This window comes from Zosterops lateralis (genome assembly GCF_965231275.1).
Source record: "Zosterops lateralis genome assembly, chromosome: W".
Taxonomy (NCBI): Eukaryota; Metazoa; Chordata; class Aves; order Passeriformes; family Zosteropidae; genus Zosterops; species Zosterops lateralis.
In genome coordinates, this window is record NC_139801.1 from 10,780,473 (window position 1) to 10,792,550 (window position 12,078).

The 12,078-nt window shown below is 43.2% G+C and overlaps 1 protein-coding gene across 12 annotated transcripts in view; it reads left to right on the forward strand.

Moving 5' to 3' along the window:
• The first annotated feature begins 2,250 nt into the window (after positions 1–2,250).
• LOC310922014 (kelch-like protein 13) overlaps positions 2,251–12,078 on the forward strand; it is a 137,343-nt gene continuing 127,515 nt past the window's right edge. For 5 of the 12 annotated variants that reach the window (XM_083882291.1, XM_083882295.1, XM_083882292.1 and 2 more), the window contains exons 1-3: positions 2,251–2,340; positions 4,469–4,601; positions 5,900–5,989. In XM_083882291.1, coding sequence (XP_083738417.1) covers positions 5,945–5,989 — 45 coding nt within the window. In that variant the 5' untranslated portion in view covers positions 2,251–2,340; positions 4,469–4,601; positions 5,900–5,944. Of the gene's footprint in view, positions 2,341–4,468; positions 4,602–5,899; positions 5,990–8,015; positions 8,117–12,078 lie in introns of all 12 variants that reach the window. The other 7 variants (XM_083882297.1, XM_083882294.1, XM_083882288.1 and 4 more) reach the window with 4 other exon arrangements.

Sequence of the window (12,078 nt, forward strand, 5' to 3'; positions counted from 1 at the left end):
ATTTTCAAGAACTCCTTAGTGAGAAAGCCTAGGTCTGCTGAACAGAGCTTTGCAGCCCTTCCCTGCACAGCTGGGCTCCCGGGGGCTTCCAGGTGCATGCTGGAATTTGGTGCTGAGAGGTCCCAGGTAAAGACCAGGAAAACTTGCCTGGTTTTCAAGGTGGAACTGTTGGAAAAACACTGGAACACTATGAGCACTCAATTAATTTGCCAAGTCCTTCATAAAAAAGAAAAAAGGAATATCCAACTGTGAAACGAGATGGAACCTGGGCTGTAAAAAAACACCTTTCACCAGGTAAATGAGCAAAGTGGATCAGAAAGTTTCTGTGCAGTTGGAAGTGTAGGCTTGAACTTGGGCAAGAGCCCATGTTAAATGTGAATTGGAGGCATTACCTTGCCTTGTGATAGAAAAGAGCAGTAGGAAAAAAAGCGCAATATCTGGAGTGGCATGTGTTTTATAGCTACTGCCCATCTAAATGGCAAATTTCACTTCCTTTTCTAATGGAAAGAAAGAAGCAAAATGGTGAAGAACTCACTGTTGCAACCTTTCTGTAAAATGTTGTGACTGAGCACATTCATATACTGGAGTTATTCTATTTGGGAACATTTGTGTAATATGCAGTGTGTCACTCTGTCCATGTCTTTTCTTAGCAGAGGTAAATTCTTCCTTAAGTTTTGTAAAGATAAGTTGAGACTGGCACTGGCTTATGCAAGAGGTCATTTTCAAGGACAGGAGTTGGAAAAATACACACAAAAATTGCTTTCTTCTGCAACTGAGATACTGATTTTCTTGTCAGCTTCAAAGTACAAGTGAATTGGTTCCCTGTGCCTGAACTTGCTTCAGTTGCTCTCAGTGATGTGAGGAGAACAGAAGTAAACCCGAAACTTCCCATAGCAAAATATGTTAGAGAGTTACTCAACCAGGATATCTTTTGCTCTGAGATTCATGGTGCACTGGCTTTGATAAGCCAATGCAAAAAATGTCCAGAAAAAAAAAGAGCTTTAAAAGCAAGTGCTGTTGGACATACACAACTCTCAAATAGTGTGTTATGGTCTCATAGGCTGTTCAACTTTTCCTCCAGGGTTTAAAGAATGAGGAGCTGGCTGCAGTCTTGGCAGGAAGGTTACCGATGATTTCATAATTAGTTTTGCATCAAGTTCTGCCCTTGACTGCATTGCTAAAATTCCTATAAATTTATTAGGGTTGACTGGGTTTAACTAAAGTATTATTTGCCCTAAGATTACCTGCAGTCAAAAATTTGCTGAATGTTGGGTGTTCAGTAATTAAAGGTCTTTACAGGAAACAATACAGGCAGAACAGCAGAAGAACAGCAGTTCCCAAATCAAACATGTGGCCACATGAAAAAGAGGAGAGGACTGTGAAGAAAATTCAGGGTTAGCATCCTCCAACGTTATGGGAGCAGGTGAAGCAATTCTGAACTTTTCAGGAGCCAACACTATGGTTGGGAGAGCAGCTTGGGGCTGGCCTTTCTCTTAGTAATATTGCTGATCCCAAATGAATCCCTTGGAGAACACAAGGAGATGTTTTTGTGAATCTGTCACTTACATTCCCTAGGCCATCAAGGACTTGGCGAGCAGCCTTCCAGTGTCTGAGAGGGGACTACAAGGAAGATGAAGAGGGGCTCTTCATTGGGAACTGTAGTGACAGGATGGGGGAAAATGGCTTCAAACTAACAGAGGGTAGGTTTAGATTAGATATTGGGAAGAAATTATCTACTTTGAGGGTTGTGAGGCACTGGCACAGAGAAGCTGTGGATGCCCCATTCCTGGAAATGTCCTAGGCCAGGCTGGATGGGGCTAGGAGCAACCTGGTTTAGTGGAATGTGTCCCTGACCATGGCAAGGGGGCTGTAACTAAATGGTCTTTAAGGTCCCTTCCAACTCAAATCATTCTCTGATTTTATGACCGTTGCTGCCTCTTTCTGTCCTCCCTGCTGTTCCAGCAGCTCTCCTGATGCACCAAGCTGCTGGAGACAAGACCTGCTGGAGACAAGACCTGCTGGCAGACCTGCTGCCCCTGTGCACCGTGGCCCCTCCCTCTCCCCTCTTTTCCTCCCTCCCTCCTTCTCTCCATCCCTCTCTCCTTCTCTTCATCCCTCCCGCCTTCCATCCCTCCCGACACTCACACAGACCACGCCCCTTTCCCGCTGGCCCCGCCCCTCTCCTCTGGCCCCTCTTCGCGCAGGCGCAGTGCGCACCCCCTGTGCCGGTGACGCGAGGCCAGGTGGGCCGGGCGTGTGCGCGGCGAGCGGGGTCGTGCTCGGCACTTCGGGGACTCTCTGGAGCGGGGCTGCGCCGGGGCCGGGCGGCCGCAGCCGCAGGTGAGGGCGCGGCGCGGGGATCTGGCTCGGTTCTGTCCCGCTCGGGGGCCCGGCGGGGCCGGGGGCGCCGCGTCCTGCGAGGCCTCTGCGGCCGCGGGGGAAGCGGGGCCGCACTCAGTGAGCGGCGCGAGGGGGCTGCCTCGCAGCGGAAGGGCTGCCCCGAGGGTCTCCCGTCCATCGGGGGCTACTCGGAGGCCGCGGGGGAGCGCTGCTGGCGGCAGGGGCTCCCTGCGTGCGGGGCGGGACCGGGGTGTCCCGGCTGCACTTTGGGGGTGGCGGACGGTAACCCCTGTGCCGGGGGGTCGGCGTGGGGCGGTGAGGGGACCCCGCTGGTGAGGGAGGGCAGACGAGAGTGTCCCCATTTCAGCGAGTACCCAGCGAGGGGTGCTCGGTGCAGGGGCAGAGCCAAAGTGCGCCGTGGCCGGCGGGGCAGGGACGGGGGTCACCGCTGGGAGTGGCTGGGGACACAGCGGGAGTGTCCCGGCCGAGGTCGTGGCTGGCGGCGTGTGCGGGCCGGGCTGCGGCGCTTATGCTGCTCGCAAAAAGTATCTTTAACTCTCCTTTTCCAGGCTTTGTTGTGCAACCATTGTAATCGTTCTCTTCCTTCACCCGGCCCGTTCTGCTCGTCAGTGTTTATTGTTGCCTGGTCTTTAAATAGGCTGAATGAAGTCTGGGTGCAGGAAGGAGTTTTGGGGATTAATTCTGAGATGCGGTCATTAAAAAGGGGGACGTAGCTGTAGGTTATAATTAACTTGTCAGTTTCCTCTTCTCACTGTTCGCAGAAAATTTAGGCCAAACTCTGTTTTTAGTAGGTACTGTTCAGGACTTTTTGCCTCCGTATGAAAAGTGCCATGTTAACATAAGAACTCTAGGAGTCTTGGCTCGGCTCCTTTGTATAATTCAGGAGATGCAAGGTGCACATCTTTTTCAGTTTTGTATGGCAAAAGGCTCTTCAGCTTGGATGTTCTGAGTGTTAATGAAACTGATGCTGGCTTGGACTTGCTGTGAAATCTGCATCAGAAATACTTCCCTTACTCATTTAAATATGCCTCATATATTTGAATAGAATGTCACAGAGGAGTTTTCCTTATTCTTTCCCCAGTGAGCTACACATAGAGATAATGCTAATGAATAACCTTCAGGGCACTCTTCCTGCTTTGATTTCATGGTAGAGCTTGTTCTTCAGTCTTGTTTAATACTAGAATATGCTGCAGAGTGTTGACAGAAAAAAAAAAAAGTGTAGTAACTTGGGTTAAATGCTATCCCGAATGCACTTCTTGCGATCTCTTTGATTCTATGATTTTCAAAATTGTGCTTCTCAACATTTTCCTTCACTTTTAAAGTTCAAAAAATTGTAGTGAGGTGCCAGCCAGCACAAATTAGCATGCTGCTCTGCTTCAAAGAAGCAAGACTGCTTCTAGTGAGCCAATGATGCTAGGTGTCAAAAATGAATTAAAACAACTTTGCCCCAGCCAGCTTTTTTATTATTATTACTTAAAAAAAAAATCTTCTGCTCTTCTGTAAAAGATTTATTAAACTGAATGTTATGAGGCCGTAGTTCAACTGTACCTAATCTGTAGCAGTAATAGTGGCTTGGAGACTTCTGCAATTCATGGTAACATTGGCACAACTGGTGACGTATGAAGCAGATCAGCAAATGTACCCAGCCAGAAGAAAAGGGTTATGCCCAGATTCCCTGATCTAGTTTGCAGTGGAGTCCCCCAAATGACAGCAGAGCATGTCCGTGGAGTGATGATGAGCACTTGGATCATCTCAGGCAGCTGTGGGGGCAAAGCAGGGACAGGAGCACGTGCAGCTGGTGTCCTACTGGGGCAGCACGTGAAGCTCAGAGGGGAAGTGAGATGTAGCTACTGCAAGAAGGGTTCTGCTGGCACATGACCTGTCTAGAGGCACACTGGGATTGGGCATACAAAGTAAAGCCTTGCCTTTTCCCCCTGAATTCCAGGCCAGGTTGGATGGGGCATTGATCAACCTAGTCTAGTGGGAGGTGTCTCTGCCCATGGCAGGGGGGTTGGAACGGGATGATCTTTGAGGTCCCTACTAACTCAAATAGTTCTATGAATTCTAGTCATAAGTGTGTTTTTTTCTTTGTTTTGTTTTCCCACAGGCTGAGAAAAATGCTGGAGTTCTTAAAAAAAAATCAACAAGCTATCTCATGTTGAATGTATCTCAGTGTAACATAATACTTGTATGTGTTGCTTTGACAATGGTGATCAAGCCCAGGTTGTCTGGATCCAAAGGTATAACCTCTCTTGTCTGAAATAAGAGATCACTGAAGTTACCTCCAGGGCTGTGTTCTTGGTATGGTCCAGCTGTTAGAAAGGGATAATTAATCAACACTACAGAGAAAGCGTTGGTAGAGATTCCAAAGGAATCTGCAGTGTGTTCTGCTGGGAGTGTTTCTGCTAGCACTACTCTATCACCTCCAAAAACACCACAAGCAAAGCTGTCAGAAATGCTCGTGTTTTTCATGGTTGTTAGGTTGCTGAAATGGTTGTGATGCCTAGTATATGGCTTTTTTTTTTTTTTTTTTTCTTTTACTATTTTAGATGATATGTCTGTGCTGGCAAAACTTTCTGTGAAACTGCACTATGGCAAAAATTGAACAATTGTGAAGTGCTTTAAGAATAGCAGCTTCAGAACATATTCAGTGTTAGGCTGTTTTGCTGTATCAACAGTGCAAAACCGTTCTAATGACTCTTAATAGCTTGTCAGAGTTGATTTTTGACAGCCTGGGGCTGGGTTCACAGGGATGGATGCTTTTATCACAGATCTGGCATAGTGTTTTTGGGTGTCAGTGTGAGTGGGAGGTAAAAGCCTAAATAGACGGGGCAACATATGTTCTGCTTTCCTTTCAAGGTTTTCTACTTTCAGGGGTTTTTTAATTCTCACAGCTGTATTGCATTGTCAGAGCACTGACTGGAAACATTTTTATGGTATCTTGTTAACTATTTGTGATGCAACAGGTTTATTGAAATTGTGAGATTAGAGCTTTGGTGATAAATTAAAAACACTGCTGTGGAAGAAACTTTTCTCAGTATATTGGCTAGCCCTAAGCAAAGTGTCTTTGAAAAGCTACAAAGTAATTAAACAATGTTAGATTGTAGTCTCTGGGAGCAAAGGCATGCTTTCAGCGGGCATTCAGGGGAATTGAAAAAATTTCTGGTTTTATCTGAATTATTATGAATTATGATTATGAAATATTATTAATTATTTTCATAAGGCTTTATCTCTGAGGGCTTTATACAGTAGGAGGTGTTTTGGGGTGAAAGTATGCCTATGCCATGTAGTGCAGACAGCCTATATCCTGTAACAGAAGGTTCTGACAAGGGAACCAGGCTATAAGTGCATTGGGATGGGAGATACAGGGAGTTGGAATGTGTGACTTGGTATTGGTGATAGAAGTGTTTCAGAAGTGGATTTCCTGAAGATATCTTTTGGATTTTGAGGTAGGAAGGGATCTGTTTGAACCCAGGAGGAGCTTGCAACCTGCAACAAAATTTAAACCTGACTCCTTTAATTGGCTTATGTCTTTCAGAAGACTAAGAAAATTTGGGTAATTTTCCATGTTCAGTGTCCTGTAATGAATTTGATGTCTTCGATGCCTGTTCTGAGAAGCTGTTTTCAAGTGAGTTTGCTGTATTACTTTTTGAAGAATGCCCCAGCTACTGATTTGTATTATTGATGTTTTTGCTTTAAACTTGCTGTAGGAAATACGTAATTTGATTTCTTTTTGTGCAAACAGTGCTTTGTTAATATGAATGACAATGGTCATATGATTCCTTGGGGCTTTTGTTTTACCTTCTTTGTGACTGATGCAGCTGCTTGATAGTGTGTTCTGTAGCTGTGAAATGTGAGATTTGTTTGGCAATGCCAGATATTCTGCTTGGTTTCTTTAATGTGAAATATTTAAAATATGAACAAGCTTATGTACAGGAGAAGGAAAAATGAAAATAGCTTGTGAACAGAAGCTTCACTTTTAAATAAGTTCTTAGAGCTTTTGCCCTGACTTGTAGTTGCTTAAATTTTGGGGAAAACTTCAGACCTTTCTCCATTTCCTTATTAAAGAGCATCAGTCTTACCAGGTGCTCCATGCATGCTTGAATTGTACATTTTGCTCTCCTTTTTCAAGGGCCCCTTCTCTGGAGGGTGCCCAGACAGTGATGCACATGGAAAGCTACTGACAGAGCAAAACTGCTGCTGTCCTCTGCAGGTGTGGATGGGACCAGAGCAGAACTGGTTGTCAGTAGGCAAAGCAGCAGGGCTATTTACCTGTGATGTCAAACACTTGCTTTGGCTCCTGCTTCCTGGCATATGGGCTTGTTTGTCCTGCCTCTCAGAAGTCTCTTTATTTGCCTGAAGTGGGAGGTGTAAGCTGCTTTAGGACAGAGGTCCTGTCTAAGCTGTTCCACCTCCCAAGAAGAAAAACAGTTGGCACAAAGCTTATGGTAATGTGTTGCATGGATCTCATGGTTAAAACTAGGAATGGGGTGATTTGAGTGCCTGTCCTCGCTTTGATGACTTAAAAGTATGTGTTCTAACAAATATTGCAGTACTCAGCTACTCATCATGTGAGTCCTGTTATGAATGTTAATTTCCATCTTTGCAGGGCAGTGGGGGAAGAACTTTGTTCCTTTTTTCTTGGTGAGGAGAATAAACTCATTTTATCAGTCTATTATTCAGAAATCACAGACCAGGATTTAGCATCATGACAAGTGAAAACCATGGTGCATGGTAAATGAGCTTAATTCATACCATAACCATCTGGTCAAGTGCAAATTGTTATGAGGAAGATGAGGTGCCATGTAATGAAAAAAAATCAGCAGAATGAGTGTGATTATGATTAAATATTAGAGAGAATCTTATAGGCTGAAAAAAGCCAAGGATAAATGTGAATTTCAACCCAGTTCCTTTTTCCTGGTTGTTCTTTGGGATCTCCATGTGAGTGGCGTGTTCTAGTTTAAGTTGAATGTGTTCCACATGCATTTAATTTAGTATTGTGAGAACTTTGATTCCTTTGAATAACTGACCTTATCTGCTAATGGGAGGTATCCAGGAGTATGTTACGATGATCTGAACCCAGCATGTTTTTATTGTACTGGCTTTCTAAAGTTGAAGCTCTGGTTCTGTCATATGTGATTGCAGTGTGTTTTTTACATTTTAAAATAATTCTGTAAGAAAAACAATGCAAAATATTTCTTTTAAATTTCAAACTTCTTAATAAACTTGTTAGGGATTGAAAATTAAGCAGAAAATTCACACTCAGACAGCAAAATCTGATGCTGGAGGCTTTGGGGACAGTTTAGTGCTGCAGATACTTCATCAGATGTGGCTCTGGGTGCTCCTGCCTTGTGCCCTGATCTCCTGCTGCAGCTCCTTGGCAGAGCTAATGCTTGAGTGATTGCATGATGATTTCTTTCATGCTGCTTAGCTCATGGGAAACTTACCCACTCTGTAATGTTTTTATCAGTTTGCTAACTCACCCTGTGGCTACACCTTGCTATTGCTCTCGCAGGTAGAGACAGGATTCCTGTCAGGAGGTAAGTGGAGGGAAAGCAGCACGGCTTCTCCCAGCAGATGCTGAGGATGAAGCATCAAACTCAGTTCAGCAGGATCAGGGCATTGCTCTCACTTCAAACTTGTCATGTTTCCAGATACCTTTAAACAGCTCTTCCTGGGATTGCTGTTCTCCAATTAGCTTTCCATCTGTGAGGAAGCCGAGTGATCCATGTAATGCTTAAATTCATGTTTTCAGGTAAATATTTATATTAAAGCAGAAATTCTACACTACATTAAGGAAGGGGGAAAACTTTTTCTCAGTTCTGGAGGATTCAAACACTACCCTGCTTCCTGCTGACAGATACCTGGCTGTTGAAGGGAGCCAAGAGGGAGAAACGGGTTGCTCTTCTGCCTTGTCAACTTTTGGCTTCTCAGTGCCTGACTCTCAACCAGTTTCAGTGTTGCAAAACACATGGTTCTGGGCAAGTTTATGGCTGCCCACAGATTTTGAATAGAATTGAGGAAGTGAGTAGCATATCCATTATTTAAAGAAAGCTCTGAGTGGCACTAGAATCCTACAGACATGGGCAGATGTTCTGTATACATATATTTCTTGTTTTTTTAGAAGCCGATTATCCACCATGGTGCCAGAATTATAGAAGACTTGTGTTAATAGTTTATGCCTACCACCTCCTATCATTTTTCAGCTCAGTGTTAGTGAGTAACTTTTTAAGTAGTAGCAACTACAAGTTATAAAATACATGTGAGATTGTATTGCTGACACTTATTATCAACTGTATTTTATTGCCTGTTTATGTTGGAAGCTTTTAACAGTAACAGTGTTACCAGTTGTGCTTTCTTTGATGTTGAACTTATAATATAGCAATGATTTTATGGTTAGAAATTTAATCTGGGCTCTTGTGTTTGCTGTTCTAAGCAAAGCTTGTTTTTATACAGTGAAATTAAAGTATTTCCACCAAGGTGTATGTCCTATGAGACATACAAGCAAAAGACTACAAGCTTACACATTGAAGCTGGAAATTGGGAATTAAACACTTAAACTACAAAGGAATTGAAAGATAAATCTAGATAAATCAGCAATATTGAATTTACCAGGTTGCTTGAGCTGCCTTACGCTGCTCCCTTGGTGGCTCTGCAAATCTGACCAGTCTCTTGTGGTTGTTCACATTTGTCATGGGGAAGTAAATGTGCCATCATTCACTGTCTCTGTTTCTTGTTAGGTTTAGGCAGTACCAAACACTGACATCTGTAATGATAAAAGGACTATTGTGGGGAGTTTTGTGATCCAAGTGAGGCTTGGTACCATATTTTACCCCTGAGTCTGAGAATTTTGTCCTTAATGTCCAAACAGAGTTCTGTTATTTTAAGGATAAGAGTAATGAGATGATCATGTTATCACTTGTCTTGGGGTTGGCAGAAGTGTTGTTAACTCTTCTCAGTGATGTTGGTGGCATCACTTGCTACAAGAGAGTCTGGCCTGTATCTTTGCTAATCTTTTTCAGGAATGGTTTAGTACCTTGTCTTAATGTAAATTTTGATATGTGGAAGAGTTTGCTGTGAGACTCTAAATGAACCATGGTACAACCCCCCCTAGTGCTTTCCTTTAGCAAGAAGGTAGGGACTCTGAGATTTTGTGTTCCTACTGCAATTCCTTATAGGTTTTTTCATAGTGTTCTAGCTGGTGTGTCTACCTGATGATAATTAAGAGCCACAGTGATGCACCAAGACCTTGTTATGATAGTCTCTCCCATGTGCAAAACAAAAAGGCAGTTTCTGTTCCCAAATCTTGCTATGCTGCCGTAGTCTTTCTTCTACTGGTTATTTTTCTGGTGTTTGGTGGCAGTGGGTGGGGTTGAGTATGACTGTATAAAGAAACAGTTATCATTGTTGGTAACACCTTAGTAAGCAAGTTGTCTAGCCTGTGGTGGTAACATTTTTCTCTTTCTTGTAGCCTTAAGGCGATGTGGTGGACTTTACCAGCATCTCTTGCCTTCCTCCAAGGGCAGGGGTTTGTGTCAAGTGTTATTGTAGGTGCTCACATGGCTGTCCAGGCTCATGGAACTCCACGTTATGTCTTTTCTGAAAGAAAGGGCTGAGCAGATATACACTGGACTTGTCCTCCTCTTAAAATTGATTTCTTTGGTGATGATGAGTGTGCCAAATGCCCTGTCTTCTTTTGGGATGATAGCAGGGATTTCTTGTCTGCTGATGGCTTTCTCTTGCTGTTGGCTATCATTCCTAGTTTTTAGGAGGAGAAAATATTTCAGTAAGGAAGTTGTATACCATACCTCTAGCAGCTTAGACATTTATGTGAGCTCTTCTGCAGAATGTCAATCAAAATAAGCTGGAGTGGTTTAAACAGCCTAAATAATCACTCTTTGTATTGGTTGATCCTGAGTAAATAGGGTAGAAAGTACTTAAGAGCAGCTCATCTGGAGCCTTATGGCAGAGAGCAGGGACAAGCAGCCAAGGGTGCTGAGCTCTTCCATGGCACAGCTGTTCCTAGAGGAGGAGATCCAAACCTAGGGCAGAGGTTCACTGCTGCTTGGAGGCAGAAATATGGCTTCTCCCTGCAAATAACCCTGCAATTACAGCTGAAATAAGAAAATCCCACTTCATCAGCCTCATGGGGAATGAGTGTATTTTCTAGTTATGCTGTAATGATCTGCTGGTGTGGAGTGAAAGAAGTGATTAAATTTGTTCATGTTTCATGTGGAAGCAGGGGATGGCAGTGCTGGCACCCTTCTGGTGGTGCTGCCAGGTGCCAGGGCATGTGATGTGGGGCTGCTGTGCAGCAGTGTCTTGTCTTCCCCACGTGTGTACAGAAGAGTCCATGTTATGGTTGTAACCAGCTTCCACTACTAGTTCAGATTGTTTATTCATTAGTAAAATTAATGGTAGGAGGGAGTTGGGCTGGAAAATGTGAATGTGCAAGATAAGAGGTTGCATGACAACAGGAATAAATAATGGCAGAAAAAGAAATGGGAGGAGGAAAAAATGAGTGGATCAGAGGAGAAAATGCTATCTTTGTATTGACTTTATTGTTTCAGTGCTGTCCCAGATGTGTCTTAACAAGTCTGACATGGTTTGAGATTTTCATTACTAAGAGCCTTTCACAAGGCCCCGCAGAGTAACACTTGTGTGTGTCACTGGAGCAGCCTGACACGGCTCTGCCGCCCTGCAGGTTGGGCAAAATGTGTGTTATTAATGTATATTATAAAGTTGGCTTTTCACAAGATGTGTGCTATATGATTAATAATGTTGTGGTAAGGATATAAGTTTTTTATTTCTGCTATTAGTAAAGAAAATTAGGCATAGTAGTAGTAGTTGATATAAGTATGCTTAAACTGTCTGTTTGGTCGGAATAACATCCAGTGAACATGTAAAGAAGACCCTGCTATTGATATACCAACTATCAGCATCTACCATTTGAAGAAAGTATGGACCAAGGCCCAAGCTGGAGGTGATAATGAAGACACAGCCAAGAAACACGCATGCTCTAAAAAGGCGGATCCAAGGAGGGACCATGCAAAACAGTTCCTGGAATATGGAAACTAGTTTGTGGAAAAATATGAATATTCAACAGATTGATACAATAGAACGGGTATTTAAAGAATGTCTCTGATATAGCAGGGTGTGGACTTGGCTGAATGTCAAGTCCCCTGGCCGGCTGTACTTTGCTTTTTTTTTCTATCTCCTAATTGTCTTATTTTCTATTAAACCTATTTCTTAAAATTTACCTAGAAAGTGAACCTCGTTTTTTACATGTGCTCATGGGGGATGGAGGAGAGCTGGATCTTACTCCTGATTTTAAAGGGAGTGAGAAACCACCAGAAAGTACTTTCTAAATTCATGTCTTTCTGGCCTTCTTCACCAAAACAAACTGTGTAAGAGGCTTCCTGGTGAATTGTGTATGTCATTCATGATACAATGATATTTTAGTTCTGGAACTTGAGTCATTCTGATTGCTGCCATCCATAGCTCTGCATATGTAAAAGTAAAATAGTTTGACACGTTTTAAGGAGTATCAAAAGCTTCATGAAGTAAGACTGCCATAGCCTCTCATCTTCAGGTAAACCCTTTGTTCTGGTTAAGAAGTTTAAATGTCCCATGTGCTTCTGATCCATTATTATATATGATTTTTTTTGTTAGTATTGCTTTATTGTTTTAACTGGATGAATAATTTGATTGGCAATG